Raw genomic sequence first — 19,796 nt, 5'->3', positions numbered from 1 at the left:
GGCCAGGCCGGCGGGGAGGGCCTCCGGCGAGGGGCGGGGCGGGGGCGGGCCCGGGAGCGGCCGCGGGCCCGGCGGAGGCGGGCTCGACCCGGTTAAGTGGACATTGGCGGGCCACTGTCACTGCGGGCCCTCGGGGAAGAGAACCTGCTCCGAACCCGGCGGGGACCCCCCGACCTTTGCAGAGGGAACAGCGCCGGGACACACGCTTCGCACGATGACCCAGGCGCCCGCCTTCAACAAGCCCAAAGTAAGCTCTCGGGGGCTCGGGTCCGGGGACCCCGGGGCTCTAGCGACTTGTTTGGCCGGGGGATTTGGGGGGCCCTTTCCACCACACCCCGAGAGCGGATAGGGACTCTTGCGGGCGCTTTCTTCCCTCGGCTCAGGCCCTTGCCCACCTGCAGGGTGGTTCATGAGGGACAATGAGGCAGGAAGGGTCCAGAGCCCGGAGGCGGCTCTAGCTAGCCTCCAGTCCTGGTTCTGCTCCTGACTTGGGCCCCCTGGGTCTCAGTTTTACTGTCTGTCAAATGGGCATCCTAGCATCACAGGCGCGGAACAGCTGTGTGAGTCTGGGCTGGGGGCTTGACCTCTCTGAACCTCAACTGTAAAATGGGGCCCCGATGTTTGCGCTTGTCGTGCATAATGGAAGCAACTTTGTGGTCCAACATTATGATCGTCTATGAGCTCAGGGAGCCCAAGTTTGTGAATATTCCGGTGGGAAGAACAGTGAGGGATAGGAGCAGGGCGCCCCCCTCTGCACGCTGGAGGCAGAAGGGCTGGGCGGGCTCAGGGCCCTGGCCCCAAGGGAGAACCCCCTTGTCCCTCCTCCCACCAGCTGCGGTGTCTTGGGAAACTGTGGGGTCAGGGAGGGTCCATGTCCACTTGGCGGGCTTTGGGACAGCCTGGGATTCGCAGTCCAAGGAGGGGAGCAACCCAGGAGTCCACCAAGTAGAGTAAGACAGCAAGTAGAGCCTGAAAAGCAGGGAAAGGGGTGCGGGTGAACTGCCATCGACCTCAGTTTATCCTTCTGAGAAATAGGTATGTGAGTGATGATGGCTGACATCACAAGTGTTGGTAAGAATCAAGTGTCGTGTGTGTGTGTGTGTGTGTGTGTGTGTGTGTGTGTGTGTGTAAAAGTGCTCCAAAGAGGGTCAAGCCTCGCCTGGCCTCCACTGCTGCTGCCCCCACCATAGGCCAGATTCAGCTACTCCCTGCCAGATGCTGCCACTTGCTCTGGGGTATGTGCTCCTGCCTCTCCCTGCTCCCCCCAATACCTCCTTCACCCTTTGTCTTGTGCCTGGTGTTTTCCTTTAAACCATTTTTTTTTTTTTTTTAATGTTTCTGGATTCCCTCTGCCCTTGGGCTGAGGAGCCACCTTCCTCAATGCGAATTCTAAGACAGCGGCAAAGCCTCGTGCCTGGGGTGAAACAGGAGCTGTGGAGATAAATAATGTATAACACCCCTATTTTAAAAAAAAAAAAAAAAAAAGAGCAGTTGCCATAGAGTGGATTCCACTCATGGCAGCTGCATGTGTTGCAGAGCACTTGGCTGTAATTTTTACAGAAGCAGATCACCAGGCCTTCCTTCCAAGGCACCTCTGGTGGGTTTGACCTGCCAACGTTTAGGTTAGTCGTCATGTGAGCGCTTAACGGTATGCATCACCCAGGGACCCCAACGGTCCTGTAGAACTTCCTATATGTACCAATCTGATCCTTGCAACTCTTCTACAGCAACCTTACGAGGGGGAGAAACCAAACCCAGACCCACTGCCACTGAGTCGATTCCGACTCGTATTGACCCATAAGGTTTTCAAGCCTGTAAATCTTTTTTTTCCTGTTTTCTTTTTTTAATAGTACTTTAGATGAAGTTTTACAGAACAAACTAGTTTCTCATTAAACAGTTACTACACATATTATTTTATGACATTGGTTAACAACCCCATGACATGTCAGCACTGTCCCTTTTCAACCTTGGGTTCCCTATTAGCTTTCCTGTCCCCTCCTGCCTTCTAGTCCTTGCCCCTGGGCTGGGGTGCCCATTTAGTCTCGTTTTGCTTTATGTGCCTGTCTAATCTTTGGCTGAAGGGTGAACCTCAGGAGTTACTTCATTGCTGAGCTGACAGGGTGTCCGGGGGCCATACTCTCGGGGTTTTTCCAGTCTCTGTCAGGCCAATAAGTCTGGTCTTTTTTTGTGGGTTAGAATTTTATTCTACATTTTTCTCCAGCTCTGTCCAGGACCCTCTATTGTAATCCCCGTCAGAGCAGTCAGTGGTGGTAGCCGGGCACCATGTAGTTGTACTGGACTCAGTCTGGTGGAGGCCGTGGTAGATGTGGTCCGTTAGTCCTCTGGACTAATCTTTCCCTTGTATCTTTAGTCTTCTTCATTCTCCCTTGCTCCCAATGGGGTGTGTGACCAGTGGAGTATTTCAGATAGCCGCTCACAGGCTTTTAAGACCCCAGACACTACTCACCACAGTAGAATGTAGAACATTTTCTTGTTACACCAGTTGAGCTAGGTGTTCCCCGAGACCATGGTCCCCACAGCCCTCAGCCCAGCAATTCAGTCCCTCAGGGAGTTTGGATGTGTCTATGGAGCTTCCATGATCTTGCCTTGTACAAGTTGTATTGGCTTCCCCAGTATTGTGTACTGTCTTACCCTTCACCAGTTACCACTTATCTATTGTCTATTTAGTGTCTTTCCATCCCCACCCCTCCCCTGTAACCATCAACAATCGGTTCTTTTTGTATATAAGCCTTTTCATGAGTTTTTACAGTAGTGGTCTCATAAAATATTTGTCCTTTTGTGATTGACTTATTTCACTCCAAGGCTGTAAATCTTTACAGAAGCAGACTGCCACATCTTTCTCCCATGGAGCAGCTGGTGGTTTTGAACCACCAACCTTTTGGTTAGCAGCCAAGCTCGTTTAACCACTGCACCACCAGGGCTACATAAGTTGGGGAACTCTCATTATATCCCTATTCTGGGGCCTCATTCAATCCTCTCATCTGATTCAAGCCTCCAGTCATTTCCCCTCTCTGTGCCTCAGTTTCCACACCTGTGGAGTGGTGCCCTGACTGCTCAGCCAGGAGATGCCTGAGAGTGGAAGGGGAGGGTCACCCGCTACGTGATCAATTTCATATTATCATGAGGAGGGAATTGGCCTGAGCTGGCAGGGGTATCAGGAAGAAGCATGAGCCTCAGAGCCACTGTGACCAGACATAACTCCCTATCTTCCCATGGGTGGGCTGGATAACAATTATAACTATTAGTATTAATAGCTGAAGCTTATAGAGTATTGATTGCTCTGTGCCAGGCACCATTCTAAACATATTACCTTCATTCATTTGATCCTGTCAACAATCTTGTGAGGTAGGTGGTGTTATCCCCATTTTACAGCTGAAGAAACTGAGGCACACAGTGGTTGATTAGGCCCGAGGTCACAGAGCTAAGAAGTAGCCACCCAGGATCTGAACCTAGGGGAGGTGGCTTCAACACCCCATGCCTCTAACCAGATTTCTTGAACTACCTTTGCAGAAAGGTTCAGGCTTCAGGTGCTGGTGACCCAGGTGCAGGCCTCTCTGGGACAGGGGCTTTTGCTGGTTCTTTGGCCTCTCATACCTACTACCAGGTGAGGCTCAGGACCTGACCAGCTTTAAGAAGGCAGAGCAGGCCATTGCTTCTCATACTTCAGTGTGCGCTCCCATCAGCTGACTTCTCTTAAAGTTCAGGCTCTGATTCAGAAGGTCTGAGTGGGGCCTGAGATGCTGCGTGTCTTAGATACCTAGAGCTGCTATAAGAGAAATGCCACAAGTGAATGGCTTTATCAAACACAAATTTATTTTCTCACAGTTTGGGAGACTAGAAGTCTAATTCAGGACACCAGCTCTAGAGGAAGGGTTACTTTCTCTATTCGCTCTGGAGGAAGGTTCCTGTCGCTTTCAGCTTCTGCTCCTGGACAGTCTTCATGTGGCTTGTTATCTCTCTTCCCCCATCTCTGCTTCTCTTGCTTGCTTGTTTAATCTCTTTTATGTGTCAAAAGACATTGGCTCAAGATACACCCTACAACTAATCTTGCCTCATTAACATAACAAAGATGACCCATTCCCAAATGGCATTATGACCACAGGCATAGAGATTAGGATTTACAACATATATTTTGGGGGGACGCAATTCAGTCCATACCATTGTACTTCTGACAAGCTCCCAGGTGATGCTGAGGCTGTTGGTTCACAGATAAGACTTTGAGTAGCAAGGTCCTAGGTGGCTGCCCACCTGGTTTGATTGTGTCATTCCAACAAATGCTTCCTGAGCATCTGTTGGGTAGAGAGGAAGGTGGGCGGTGGTCCTTACTAGTTTATTCTAGGAGATTCAGGGCTGGAGAATTGCCTGGCACTCCAAAGGGCAATACTGATCACAGGCCTGTGGTTGTAACAATAAGAGCAATGGCTGCCATGTGAGTGTTTTGGGGTCTCAGGTGCCTTAGGTGTTTTATCTCACAGAATCTCCTGGACAACTCTACCAAGCAAGTATCTTCTCTACTCACAGATAAGGAAACTGAGGCCCACAGAGGTCAAATGACTTGCCAAAGGCCACACAAAATCTGAGTGCCTGGAAGCTGTAGATTGGAGAATGGACTGGCCCAGGTGGAACAGCACAACTTCCAAAGTGTCCCCTCTGATGCAGAGGAGGGTTGGGGCTAAATCACCAACATCCATTTCTTTCTCATCTTGGAGCGTTTACACCCTACCAGGCACTGTTCTAACTGCTTTGCATATAGTGACTCATTTAATGACCACAACAGCCTTCTCGGGTAGGTCCTATTATTATCTCTATTTATACAGGAGGAAATGGGCCCAGAGAGGGGAAAGAACTTGCCTAAAGTCACACAGCCAGAAAGTTGCAGAGCTCGACTTGAACCCGGATTTAGCTAAAGCCAACGCCGATGCTGTTCACAGCTTTGCTAAACTGCCATTCCCACTTTGTACAAAAAAAGGCGGTGAGTGGGAGGAGTTAGAATCAGGGAGGGCACATGGAGCCCAGGGTAGCCTTGAGCCTTAGACAGATTGGGGTTGAATCCCAGCCTCGCTACTTAATGAGACCTCAGGTGGATGACTTTACGTCCCTGAACCCCTGCTTTCCTCCTGTGTGAAATGAGATGATAAAACCCATGATAAAAGCCAAGGTCACGGGAGATATTGAAGTGTTGATTGATGCACTGGCTGGCCCACAGCGGGGCCCCAGGTGTTCATGTCCTTGCTGGGTGGACTCTGGGAAGCTCTCCCACCTGCACTGTCTTCCTGCCACAAAGCCCATCATGAGCACTTCTTTGGGTTTTGGTGTTTTTCGGTTACTAGTGCCACCTGTTAAACAAAAGTGCCCCTGGGAAGAGCCCGTCTTAACCCGTTATGACTCACGTGTCAGTTGGGGGGGCCTTGCTGGGGTGGGGTGGAATGAGATTCTGTTCCATCTAAGCCTTTCACATTTGACGGAGGTGAAATTGTACCACAGAGGGGAAGCAAGGTGTCTGGTCACACAGTGAGGACGGGGAGGCGGGGCCTCAAGGCTCTGCTGCACCACACCCAACCACAGGGTGGGCTCAGCCCAGGTGGCAGGGAGCCTGGTGAGTTGGGAGAGACTCACCACCTTTCTCACTGCCCTGAGGGGGTCCCTATGGTGACCCCTGGGGTGGGGAAGGTTAGGACCTTGGCCTGACTTTGGGCCCCTCTGGCAAAGTAGGGTTTGAATCTGTGTTTACCCAGGGTGTTGGGGGCAGCCTTGCCTTTACCCCTAGGGGGTCTGAGACCCCAGAACAGCAGAGGGGGAAGGAAAAGGTAAACTCTGGGGCCCTGTTGACCAGGGAGGCAGAAGGGCTGAGGGGTTTAAACCTGGACATTAGCGGAGGCAGGACTGAGTCCTGATTCCCCCACTTACCAGCTTGAGTGAGTGACTTAACTGCTCTGTGCCTCAGTTTCCCCATCCATAAAGTGGGTCTTGTATACCTACCTACCTCACATAAAGCACCAAGTGCAGGCCTGCCCAGGGGCGCGCCGTCACAGATAGCTGCTGTTGATCAATGCCACCATCACTGGATGGTGATTATTCACTCTGCTGAGCCTCAGTTTTCTCAGCGAAAAACAAGGATGATCACTGGGCCAAGTGCTTAGGTCATTGTTGCCCCACAGAGTTTCCCTCTGGCTAAGACACACTTTGTCTTCCAGAAAGACCTCTGAGGAAGTTCACAGTCAGCCAGGCCCTGAGTCAGGAGGGGGCACCGAGGGAATGCCCAGCCCCTCCACCCTGCCCCTCAGAAGGTCAGGAGACTAGGTGGGACTGAGCACAGAGGGCTTCCTGGAGGAGGTGTGGCTGGAACAGTTGTCAGTCCCAGACCAAAGGCCACTCCATTTCCTGACCTAGCACATTGCCAGGAGCCAGGACTAGGAAGGGAAGGGACAAGTGGCTGGCTGTGGACAGCTGTGGCCATCCAGGTTGTGGCCACAGTGCCAAGGCTCTGGGGGCTAGTCATGCAGCCACTCTGCTCTGTCTGTGTTCTCTGTCAGAATCAAGGGGGGGATAGATCAGCCCCCTCCTTGCAGCAAGGAGGGGACCCAGCGTTCCTGGCATAGGACAGGGGAAGGCAGAAAACAGCCACTTGGTCATTCGGCACATCCTGAGCCCTTTTTCCTGTGCCAGGTACTGTCCTAGGCACTGGAGAAACAGCAGTGACAACACAGACAAGGTCTCTGCTCTCAAGGGGACTACTAGTAGGGGAGACAGCAAATGAACAAAATGTTAAGCAAATGAACAAAGAATGTCATTGGGATGAAAACCAAACAGCAACCTATTTGGGGCCCAGAGAGCCTTGGGGAGAAGTAGCCTGATTCAGGGTATGCCTTAGAGGTGGCTGGCCCTGCTCATTCTCTCAGCTGTGAGCGTGAGACAGGTCCAGGAGTATCTGGCCCAGGTGTCCAAGACCTGGGTCCTTGTCCTGATTCTGCCACTGACCGCATGCGACCTTGGGTGAGTCAACACACATCCCAGGATTCACCTGCCTGGCTGGAGTCTCTTGAGAACAAGGGCTATTCAGTGCTTTGCTCTAGTGCCTCCCCCTTGCCTGGCACATGGTGGAGGCTTAGTAAATGTTTGTTGGTAACTGAAGATGTTTCCTGTTCAGATCTGGGAGGATTTCCTGGTAGACGCTCGGCTGTGAGTCAGCCCCCATAGAGGGCAAGTGGGTGAGAAGAGTCCATAATGGCCAGGGAGGTGATGAGGCCTGTGGGCAGGACTGGGGCTTAGAGATGGACAGACTTGGGTTCCAGCTCAGCTCTGCCACCATCAATCTGCGTAACCCTGGGCAGGTCACTGAGCCCTGAGCTGAGCTCGGGAAGTCCATTTCCCTATCTGCAACATGGGGCTAATGTGGATCTTGCCTAGAAGTTAAGATTAAATGAGATGAAGGATCTGACAGTAGATCTTCAATCAGTGATAATGATAGTTGTTAGTTATTGTTCATGTCTGAGAATATACTAGGCCTAAGGGAGGCAGGATAGTATGGTGGTTAGGAGTTTAAGAGTTACACCTACATTCAAATCCCATCTCCATCACTGACTGACTCTGTGCCCTTGGGTACTTCTTTGAGCCTTAGTTTCCTCACCTGTAAAATGAGAGTAAAGTCCCTGCCTTACTGGCTGTAAGGCTAAAACAAGATAGTAAATGTAAATGGTCTAGTTCATAGTGGATATTCAACAAGCTGTTTCTTCTCCCTGAATGGGGCCAGCAGAACAAGGTCATCACCCCAGTCTCCAAGCTTGCACCCCATTATCACCTGGGCTAGGCTGACACAGGTAGTTGTAATTTTCTGGAAATTTCAGTGGGAGGCCTGCCTGAGCTTGGGCGGCCTGAGGAGGTGGCTCCTAAAACTTATCTAGGCAAGCTTCTCAGGAAGCCCCGAGGAAGGGTAAGACCTGTAGGGCATAGTGGGTGGGCCGGTTCTGCTTTTCCTCTCCCAAGAGGTGCTCTTGCCTCCCATACCCCACCTATCCTCTCGGGCCCTCCTTCCATGCCCTGCTGTGCTGTTTAGCTAATGCTGAGCACCTACTCTGGGTCTGACCTGCACCAAGTAACAACCACATGTTACTTGTCTCCCATCTGGACTACTGCGTTAGCTCTCTGTCTTCTGTTCCGTCTTTCCTCCAATGTGCTCTTCACACAGATGCCAGAGAAAGATTTTGAAAAGGTGGCTCTCCTGTTTAAAATCCTTCAGTGGGTAACCGCTGCCCCCCGCCCCCCAACTTCCTGTCTGGACTCATCTTTCATCACTAACCCCTCCAATCTCCTGACTCTTTCTGAGTCAGACACTTAGCACGAGTAGTTCCTTCTGCCTCAAACCATTCTCGCTCTCCTTCCTTCTTTTTTCTCCCTGGCTAGCTCCCCTTCTATGTCTCCTCCTCAAAGTGATCTTTTCTGGGCATTCTTTCCAAATTGGGTCTCCACCCTTCCCTGTACTCCCCTACTCCCCCTCATGGCACTTGGCTCAATTTCTCATCACAGCTTGTACTGATGAGTTCAGAAGTTGGCAGACAGCGTAGCCTCCATTGTGCTGTGGTAACAAACATTCCCCAAATCTAAGTGGCCTAAAGCATCATTTCAAAAAAGAAGGAAAAAAAAAAAACCACACCAGTTGCCATCGAGTCAACGGCAACTCATGGCGACCCCCATGTATTGCAGAGTATAACTGTCCTCCATAGAGTTTTCTAGGCTGTCACCTTTCTGAAGCAGATTGCCAGGCCTTTATTCCAAGGAGGCTCTGGGTGGGTTCAAACCACCAACCTTTCAGTTAGTAGTTGAGCGCTTCACTTTTTGTGCCACCCAGGGAGTCCAACAAAGCATCATGTTGTTACATGCCGTCGAGTGGATTCCGACTACACCGACCCCATATTTCAGGATAGAACTGCCCCGTAGGGTTTTCTAGGCTGTAGTCTTTACAGGAACAGATTGCCAAATCTTTCTCCTACGGAGCTGCTGGATGGGTTCAAACTATCAACCTTTCAGTTAACTGTTTGCGCCACCCAGGGTCTCCATTAAAGCCTCATAGGTTTGCATAATTCTTGTTCACACTGCCTGTCCATCACGAGTCTTCAGCAGAGTTTCTGCTCATCATAGGGAGTTAAGGACCTAAGCACATGGGACAGTTACCATCCTGAACACTGCCAGCTGCTATGCCAGAGGGGAGAGAGAGCTCTGGAAAGCCTTGCTTTGACAAGGAAATACTTTAAACAGAAGGAGCCATGCAGCACCCCCACCCATCCTGGGGGCATACAGCACCCAGATGTCCATGCTGACTTTACTGCCTGACTTCTACTCTCAGAGGCTCCCAGGCCAAGCCTGGCTTTTGCATTCTAATCCCCTCCTACCTTCTCGGTAACCTGCTGCAGTTCTTCTCTCTCAACCTAGTCATTGCCATCAGCATTTAACTTTAAAAAGAAACAAGATTCCCTTGACCTGAATCTACCTCTAGCCTCCTCCCAGGCCCTTTCCACTCCTTCAGGGGCCAACTTCTGGGAAGAATAGTCTACATGCTCCATTTTCTTGCTCCCACTTATTTCTTACCCCTCAGGTCTCGGGAAGGTTCCTCTAAGGCAAAGGTTCTCAACCTTGGCTGCACATTCAATAATACCTATACTCGGGCAAAAGAAATGAACAGACACTTCACCAAAGAAGACATTCAAGTGGCTGGCATTCAAGCAGTCAACAGACACATGAAGAAATGCTCACAATCTCTAGCCACCAGAGAAATGCAAATCAAAACCACAATGAGATACCATCTTACCCTGGCATTACTGGCACGAATCAATAAAACAGAAAATAACAAGTGTTGGAGAGGCTGCAGGGAGATCGGAACTCTTATGCACTGCTGGTGGGAATGCAAAATGATACAACATTTTTGGAAAGCGATATGGCACTTCCTTAGAAAGCTAGAAATAGAAATACCATTTGATCCAGCAATCCCAGTCCTAGGAATATATCCTAGAGATATAAGAGTCGTCACACGAATAGACATATGCACACCCGTGTTCATTGCAGCATTGTTCACAATAGCAAAAAGATGGAAACAACCTAGATGCCTAGCAACAGATGAATGGATAAACAAACTGTGATACATACACACTATGGAGCATTACGCAATGCTAAAGAACAATGATGAATCTGTGAAGCATCTCTTAACATGGATGCATCTGGAGGGCATTATGCTGAGTGAAATAAGTCAGTCACAAAAGGACAAATATTGTATGAGACCACTACTGTAAAAACTCATGAAGAAGTTTACATACAAAAAGAAACAATATTTGATGATTACGAGGGAGGGGAGGGAGGGGGATGGAAAAACACTTAATAGACAATAGATGAGTGGTAACTTTGGTGAAGGGTAAGACAGTACACAACACTGGGGAAGCCAGCACAACCTGTACAAGGCAAGGTCATGGTAGCTCCATAGACACATGGACCTGAGGGACTAAATTGCTGGGCTGGGGGCTGTGGGGGACCATGGTCTCAGGGAACATCTAGCTCAATTGGCATAACAGAGTTTATAAAGAATATGTTCTACATTCTACTTTGGGGAGCAGTGTCTGGGGCCTTAAAGGCCTGTGAGCTGCCATCTAGGATACTCTACTGGTCTCACCCCTTCGGGACCAAGGAAGAACGAAGAAAACTAAAGACATAAGGGAAAGATTAGTCCAAAGGACTTAAAAAACCACACCTACCACAGCCTCCGCCAGATTGACTCCAGTACAACTAGGTGGTGCCCGGCTACCACCACTGACTGCTCTGACAGGGATCAGAATAGAGGGTCCCAGACAGAGCTGGAGAAAAACATAGAACAAAATTCCAACTCAAAAAGAAAGACCAGACTTGCTGGCCTGACAGAGACTGGAGAGATTCTGAGAGTATGGCCCCTGACACCCTTTCAGCTCAGTAATGAGGCCACTCCTGAGGTTCACGCTTCAGCCAAAGATTCAACAGTTCCATGGAACAAAACAAGACTAAAGAGATGCACCAGCCCTGGGGCAGGGACTGGAAGGTAGGAGGGAACAGGACAGCTGGTAATAGGGAACCCAGGTGTGAAAAGGGAGAGTGTTGTCATGTCATGGGGTTGTTAACCAATGTCATACCACAATGTGTGTTCTGTTTGATGAGAAACTAGTTTGTTCTATAAACCTTCATCTAAAGTTCAATTAAAAAAAAAAAAAGCCCACACCCGACAAAGTCCATAGACACAACCAAACTCCTTGAGGGACCGAATTGCTGGGCTGAGGATGGTGGGGACCATGGTCTGGGGGAACATCTAGCTCAGTTGGCGTAACATAGTTTATAAAGAAAATATTCTACATTCTACTATGGTGAGTAGCGTCTGGGGCCTTAAAAGCTTGTGAGCAACCATCTAGGATACTCCACTGATCTCACCCCATCTAGAGCAAGGGAGAATGAAGAAAACCAAAGACACAAGGGAAAGATTAGTCCAAATGACTAATGGACCACAACTACCATGGCCTCTACCAGACTGAGTCCAGCAACTAGATAGATGGTGCCAAGCTACCACCACCGACTGCTCTGACAGGGATCACAATAGAGGGTCCTGGACAGAGCTGGAGAAAAATGTAGAACAAAAGTCTAACTCACACACACACACACACACACACACACAAAGACCAGAGTTACTGGTCTGACACAGACTGGAGAAGCCCCGAGACTGTGGTCCCAGGACACCCTTATAGCTCAGTAATGAAGTCACTCCTGAGGTTCACCCTTCAGCAAAGGTTAGACAGGTACATAAAACAACATGAGACTAAAGGGGCACACCAGCCCAAGGGCAAGGACTAGAGGGTAGGAGGGGACAGAAAAGCTGGTAATAGGGAACCCAAGTTCAAGAAGGGAGAGTGTTGACATGTAGTGGGGTTGGCAGCCAATGTCACAAAACAATATGTGTTTTAATTGTTTAATAAGAAACTTGTTTGCTTTGTAAACATTCATCTAAAGTACAGTAATAAAATAATATAAAACGTAAAAAAATGAATTGCCCATACCTAGGCTCCAACCCCAGGGCTTGTGGTTTCATTGATCTGGGGTGGGATCCAGTCATCATGATTCTCAGGAGTTTCTTGTCGTTGTTGTTCTGTGCCGTGGAGTCGGTTCCGACTCATACCAAGCCCGTGCACAACAGAACAAAACACTGCTCAGTCCTGTGCCATCCTCACAACATTGCTATGTTTGAACCCATTGTTGTAGCCACTGTGTCAATCCATCTCGTTGAGGGTCTTGCTCTTTTTCACTGACCCTCTACCAAGCACGAATGTCTTTCTCAGGGACTGGTCCCCTGATAATATGTCCAAATCACCATCCTTGCTTTGCTTCTAAGGAGAATTCTGGCTGTACTTCTTCCAAGACAAATATGTTCTTAGGTGCTCCTAATGGGCAGCCAGAGTTGAGAACCACTCTTTCAAGGTCCCCTGTGTCCTGTGGATCTCTTGGCCCAATGGACATGTTTCTGTCCCCCTATTCCTTGACTTCTAGTGGTACCTGGCACAGTGGACCAACCCTTCTTTTTGAACCCTGATGGCCCCTTGCCTTCTGCATACCACACACCCCTCTAACCACTCTTCCCCTGGCTCTTCTGCAGGCTCATTCTCCTATAAAGCCACTGAGCACTGGTGCTTGTCAAGGTTCATCCTAGGCCCGCTCCTCCTCCCCCTCGATGCTCTGGCCCTAGGAGAGCTCAATAAAGACCACGTCTTCAGTTCTCATCTGTACTTATATCTTCAACCTGGACCTCTCCACAGAGCTCCAGACCCGGGTATCCGATTGTCTCTGTCCATTTACATTTGGTCGTCTCAAAGGCATCTTCTTTAACATAACTAAGACCAAATTAATCAGGCCTTCTTTCTGCAGCCCCTGCCCACCCCACACCCTTAGGACTTGGTCCTCTTCTAGAGCTCTCTATCTCAAGGGGTAGGAATCACTGTCACCCAGGCCTACCCTGAAGCATTATCCCTGATACCTGTTTTTCTCGGACTGGCCTGAGCTGGCATCACCTCTTATAGACTTGCCTGCAGTAGCCTATAAACTGGTTTTGCTACAAATCGTTGTTCCTTCTTTCTTGCCAGCTTCAAACCCTTTAATGGCTTTTCTGTGCTTTCAGGAGAAAGCCCGACTCCTTCTCGTGGCCCACAGGACCCTGCATGGGCGGCCCCTGCAGCCACTGCAGTCCCATGATCCCTTCCTTCTCTGAACCCATGTTTCAGTTCCTTTAATGCACTGTATTCTCTCCCACCACAGAGCCTTTGCACGTGCTGTTTCCTCCGCCTAGAATATTCACCCTGCCTTCCTTCCTACCCTCACCTTTGCCTAGCTGGTCCCTCTTTAGCCTTCAGATTTTAGCCCAAGCCCTGCTTTCTCAGGGAAGCCATTGCTGGCCTTCTAGACGGGTTGGGTTTTTTGTTTGTTACCCTCTTCTGTAGGACTGTTTGTGCTTTCTGAGGCATTACCTTGGTTTGTGATTGTGCGTTTATCAGTGCCGCATGTGCTTAATATCCCTCTCCCTCGCCCGACTGTAAGTGTCACAGGAGCAGGACTTTGCCCCTTTTCCTAGTTTCTATTCCTAGCATCCAGTAAAGGCTCAAATTCTTCTGTCAAATGACGAACCCTTAGTTCATTCGTTATGTGCCAAGTGCTAGTCTAAGTGCTCTACATGCATTGACGTGGTTAACCCTCAGGAAGCCCTAGGAGGAAGGCATGTTAGCTTCCCATTTCACAGATGAGGTCACTGAGGCACAGAAAGTGAAGTAACTTTCTCAAGGTCACCCAGGGAGTGAGTGGAGGAGCTGGGATGCCAGCCCAGTCAGGCTGGCAGTTGGTACTCTAACCACATGCCACCCCACCTCTCTGGCTGGGTCCTCACTGTAGCCAGGTGAGGTTAAGGATAAGAAAACAGGGACCCTGAGAGTTGAGGTTACCTGCCCAAGGTCACACAGCTGGCTGGCAGTTCTTTGGACAGTAAGCTTCAGTGTCTCCAATGCTGAGCTTATTTTGAGCCCCCAGTGAACACTGGCCGCTTGGCAGAGTGGGGAACTGAGCTCATTTTGTCAGGGAATCCAACTGCTAACTTGACTCAGAGCCTGGTGTGGGCTGCTATGCCCCTGCCAGCTGGATGGCCTCAGGAGGTCTGATTACTCTGAGTCCTGCTGGTAGGAGGGGTTGGTATCTGTTCCTGGCTGGGCTCCATGGGCTCGGCCTGGGTTTCTGTCAGAAGCAGCTCTCATGGGGGCTCCCAGGATGCCCCTGGGCCAGCAGCTTCCAGGCTACTGTCTCCCAGCCAGCACAGCCAGCTCACTCGTTCAGGCCCCCGTGCTCCCGAGAAGGCCCTGCGAAGATATCAATTGAGTTTTCTGGATCTGCCCCAGGCCCAGAGAAAGCTTTCCTCATGAGCTGGAACAGGCGGATGGCAAAGTCCTTTTCCCTGCGGTCTCCCAGAGCCTGCCATGCCTCTTGGGAGGGCCCCTAGTAAACACCCTGGCTGGGAGGCAGGGGCTGTCTCCCTTGGATCGTGTCCACCTACTCTGTCTTACTGATCCTTACAACTGCCCTTGGACAGGGAGGCGGTAATATCTCTTTTTTTTTCAGTTGAGGGCACCAGGCTCAGAGAGATACAATGTCTCATCTAAGACCACACAGCCAGAGAGGGGCAGAGCTGGGAGTGAAGCCTGCTGTCAAACTCTCAAGCCGTAGGAGACGATGGCCAAGAATCAGATGGCCAAGTGTCTTATTTCCTTTCCAGAGTGCTAGAAAGATCTTGTATTGCCTGATATCAACTCCTGATAGGCTGTGCTCAAGGAACACCTGCTTTCAAAAATGGATCCTGATTTCAAAATACGTAACAAATACTTATTCAGGAAGTCTGTGGTCAATCCTTGTTGTTAAAATTGGATTTTGTTGAGTGAACTGTTTGAGGGCAGGATGTGCCTGCGTGGTGGCTCGGGCTCGGCAGTCCCACAGGACCATGGCAGGCCTGGTGCTTTAGAGCACAAGATTCAGAATAGAGCTTGAGTTAGAATTCCGGTTCTGCCACTCACCAGCTGGGGTTAAGGGCAAAGCCGCTGGGCTGGGTTACCACTTCCATTACTCGCTGTGTGGCCTTGGATAAGTTATTTAACCTCTCTGAACCTCGGGGTCCTCTACTTTGAAAGAGATAGGGATAATAATTGAACTTACCCTACAGACTAGGGTTAAACAAGATAGTGCATGTAAAGAGTTTGGTAACGCATATTTGTTAAGTGTCCAGTAAGTGGTTAATCATTATCATGGTTAACATTAACTCTCCGAGAGGTCCTTCAGGCATTCACAGGGTGTTCATTCTCTCTCTCTCCCTCTTCTGCCCCCTTGCAGGTGGAACTCCATGTCCACCTAGACGGAGCTATCAAGCCTGAAACCATCTTATACTACGGCAAGTAAGTCCATAAGTTACAGTCTTCCTCCCCAGCATTTGGGTGGTATCCAGAAGCCTCTAGAAAATCCCAGGGTTGCTACTCCTTCCTCTTGTTCCCCTGTGGCAATCAAGCCAGCTCCTGGCTAGAAGAAGGTGGTTCTGTGGAGATGAGGAGACCTCAGCTGTGAGCTGGAGACCCACAGCCCAACTCCTCTGCCTTCAGATCCTCTGTTGGCCCTTGTTTTCCTGCTGTCAGGTGAGCCAGGCCTGAGCTTCCGGCCCTCTGCCCCTACACACACACACGTACACGCACACGCACGCACGCATGCAGCATGCACGCACACACATGCACACCATACACACATACGCACACCACACGCACACGTGCACACACGCACACACACACACACACACACACCACACAGGAGCATGGTAGTTCCCAGAGCTGAGCCAGGCGCTGGATTTTGACTCATCAAGAGCCCGTGGCAGGTGACACATGGGATGTCAGGTACCATTTCCTGAGCATCTCCTACTCAGCACACTTAACCCCTTCACAACACAAAGAGGGGGGTATTGCTATTTCCATTTTACAGAGAAGGAAATGGGCTCAAAGAGGTGGAGATGGCTGTCCAAGGCCACACAAGTAAGTAGTAGAATCAAGAGTTAAACCTGGGACTGTCTGACCCCCAAAGTTTTTACTATATCATTGTGGTAATGACTGCTTGGTGACATGCAGAAGTGATTTTGCCATCCTTGGCCCAAATATCTGCATCTTCCAAATGAGGACACACTTCCTGCCTCAGCTCTCACCACATGCTGGTGGCCAAAACGGTCCCTAGCTCTCCCTAGTAGGGGGGTTGGTCCCCTTCCTCTCTAGACTTCAAGGGTCCATAGCACTTTGGAGCAGGGACTTTGGAGTCCGGTAGACCTGGGTTCAGATCCTGACTGTATCATTTCCTTGATATGACTGTGGCCTCTGTAACTTGAGGGCGAGAACAAGGCCTTCCACCAGAGCTGGCTGGCAGGTAGGGGCCCTTCTGCCAGAGCCCTCAGCAGACCAGTGTTCTTCACTTGTTTGCTCAGCACCTACTTTGGAGGTGGGAGGATTCAGCTTCTCCCTCATCGTCTTAAGCAGTTCAGCTTTAGACTTAAATTTGAACACTCTGCTCCATAAACCAGAATCCCCTCTGTTATCCGGACACCAGCTCCTCAGAAGAGTTAGGCGTTCTAATCAGAGCCACAATAGATGGACACTGATAGAATGGGAGAAAATGTGGAATAGAACCCCAAATTCCTAAAAAAAAAATAAAAGACAGACCTACTGGACTGGTTGAGACTGGAGGACTACTCAAGACTACTGCCCTGAGATTCTCTTTCAAACTTGAACTGGAAACTAGCCCCTGGAGTTACCTTTTAGCTAAATAACAAATTGGCTCACAAAACAAAGACTATCACCCATGAGCACTGTGCTCCTTTAAAAAATCACCTATATGAGACCAAACAGTCAACAATTACTTTAAAACAAAGATGAGAATGTAAGGGGGCAGGGAAAGTAGATTAATGGAAACAGAACAACCAGAACGGAAATAATGGGAATGTTCACAAATTGAGAAGAATGCAACTAATGTCACTGAATAACATGTGTGGAAATTGTAGAATGGGAACCTAAACTGCTGTGTAAACCTCCATTGAAAAAACAATAAATACTACATAAAAAAAGAGAGAATTAGGGATTCTCAGATGTTTACCCACAATTCTCAGGAACACCTCTTCCAATTCCCTGAGAGAATTCTGGCAAATACTTTTCTCCATTTTGTCATACTTCCAATGACCTTTTTATGCCCTAGGAAGCAGCTGTTGATTTAATCTTTATTTAACTATGTAAGTATTAGCATTTGCTGTGTGCCAAGCACCGTATTTAGCAGAAATACCACAAGTGGATGGCTTTAACACAGAGAAATTTATTCTCTCACAGTCTAGGAGGCTAGAAGTCCAAATTCAGGGCACCAGCTCCAGGGAAAGGCTTTCTCTCTCTGTCGGCCCTGGGAAGGTCCTTGTCATCAGTCTTCTCCTGGTCTAGGAGCTTTTCAGCGTAGGGACTCCAGGTCCAAAGGATGTGTGTTCCTGGCTCTGCTTTCTCGGTGGTATGAGGTCCCCATACCTCTCTGCTTGCTTCTTTTATATCTCAAAAGAGATGGGTTTAAGGCACAACTTAATCTTGTAAATTGAGTCCTGCCTCATTAACATAACTGCCCCTAATCCTGCCTCATTCATGTCATAGCGGTACAACACATAGGAAAATCACATCAGATGACAAAATGGTGGACAATCACATAATACTGGGAATCATGGCCTAGCCAAGGTGACAGATATTTTGGGGGGGACACAATTCAATCCATGACAAGTAGGCACTATTATTACCCCCATTTTACAGATGAGGAAACAGAGCCATAAACAAGTAAAGTACCTTGCTTAGTAAGCAGAGGGCTGAGTCTGGAACCCAGGTGATCTGGCTCCAGAGTCCCTGCCCCTGACCATTTCACCAGCCAGGTAGAGGTTCAGGTCAAGTAACATACAAAAAGCTGAGCTCAGGGCCTAGCCGACAGGACATGCTCCATAAACGGCACTTAGTGACATGATTATTGTTAAGTATAACTCTAGTTAAGTGGGGGGTGAAGCCTCCTTGGCTTATCTATCTTGTCCTTTGCCGATGTCCAGCCATCAATCACCGCTGCGGGGCCCCTAAGGCGGTCATTAGGGTGGCTTATCAGGTACCCAGAGGATATCTAATCTTGGGAAGCTCATTAAAGGGCCATAGAGCACTAGTCAATGGGAAAAAGAAGACTGGAGTGTCCAGGGTGAGATGGAGGGAAAAGGGGAAGGAGCGGCAGTGTGGGGCGGCTGGGTTCATTTTCTGTTTCCCAAGCTGCAGTGGTGTTGCCTCACAGGGCCTGAGAGGGGTGAGGCGGTACCAGCTGGGGCTTGATCTCTAGGTCAGCAGGCAGGTGGGCCCTGGAGTTGGTTGGACCCAGAATGTGGGTGCCTGTGAAGACACGTGGGAGGTCTCCCACATGGGGTTTAGGGCCTGCCAGAGTGGGAAGGGGAGGGAGCGCCTGGCTTGCCCCCACTCCCAGACCACATCTAGTGGCCCCTTTTCTGTCTGTGGAACTTAGCTTATCCCAGTTGACTCTGTTTTTACCCAGTTCTCTTTCCTTCAGCTCCCATGATTCTGCTGTCTCCAGGGCTTCTCTGACCTCTTTCTCAAGTCTCCTTCACAACCCTGTCAGCTTTTCTTCCAAAGCAGATTCTGAATCTGGCCTGTCCGCACCCTGGGCCACCACTGCCACTCACTTGGGTTATTGCAGTGGCCTCCTAACTGGTCTCCAGCTGTCCCCCAACCATTGTCCACATATCTCTGTAGTCAGAACAATTGTCTTCAAACGAATCTGGTCAGCTCACCCCCTGCTCAAAACCCTCCAACACTCCCATCTCAGTCAGGGTAAAAGCCAAAGTCTGCACAGGGCCCTCAAGGTCCTACAAAGCCCACGCTACCTCTCTGACCTCTTTTCTTCCTCCTGCCCCTTGCTGAGTCCTCATCGGGTGTTTCTCAAACATGCCAGGATTGGAAAGCACAGAGAGGTTAGTTACCTTCCCCAAGGTCACACAGCCTTTAAGTACCAGAGCTGGGATTCAAACCCCCGCCTCCAGGTTTCAGAGTCTGCTGTTACCCACAACATGTAAATAGTCCCATTTGCTCCTCTTCGTACCCCTCAAAGAAAATATTATCTGCATTTTACTGATGAGGACACTAAGGTGTTACCAGGGTGACATGGTAAAGAATGGTGAGGGGAAGAATTCAAGTCTTTCTCTGCCCAACTCAAAGCCTGGGCTGGTCCTCTCTCCTTGGCTCTCTGAGGTCAAGCTCCTCGTGGGGGGCATCGCCCACCCGGGGGGCTGTCGACTGGACACTCCACCGACAGGGGCTGTGGTGGAGTCAGGGAATGGGACCATCTGAGGACAGAGCTTGGCCCCGTGAGAAGCCTCCACTTCTGTGGTTGGCGGCAGGAACCACGGCCCAGGAGCAGCTCCTTCCAGCCACAGCTTCGAGCACCGGGTGGGTGCTTTACAGCTCTGTCTGCGCAGCTTTGGGGGCGAGTCCCCTGTGAGATGCTGGTGGGTTCTCCCGTGTTCTTTGTGGCCCCTGGGGCGTGAGCTCTGTCCTGTGTTCTGATTTCCCTCCAATTTTTTCCCTGCGCAGCAGCCAGAAGCTTTTTAACAGGTAAATCATTTCATGCCGCTCCCCTGCTTAAGATCCTTCCGTGGC

The 19,796-nt window shown here is 49.9% G+C and overlaps 1 protein-coding gene across 3 annotated transcripts in view; it reads left to right on the top strand.

Moving 5' to 3' along the window:
* Positions 1-82: 82 nt before the first annotated feature.
* Positions 83-19,796, top strand: part of ADA (adenosine deaminase) — a 31,908-nt gene continuing 12,194 nt past the window's right edge. The window contains exons 1-2 of one of the 3 annotated variants that reach the window (XM_010591709.3): positions 83-247; positions 15,433-15,494. In XM_010591709.3, coding sequence (XP_010590011.1) covers positions 215-247; positions 15,433-15,494 — 95 coding nt within the window. In that variant the 5' untranslated portion in view covers positions 83-214. Of the gene's footprint in view, positions 248-4,542; positions 4,808-15,432; positions 15,495-15,610; positions 15,729-19,796 lie in introns of those variants that run through there. The other 2 variants (XM_064276105.1, XM_064276106.1) reach the window with 2 other exon arrangements.

The sequence above is a fragment of the Loxodonta africana genome, chromosome 24 (assembly GCF_030014295.1).
Source record: "Loxodonta africana isolate mLoxAfr1 chromosome 24, mLoxAfr1.hap2, whole genome shotgun sequence".
Taxonomy (NCBI): Eukaryota; Metazoa; Chordata; class Mammalia; order Proboscidea; family Elephantidae; genus Loxodonta; species Loxodonta africana.
This window is presented reverse-complemented; position numbering and strand designations above follow the sequence as displayed.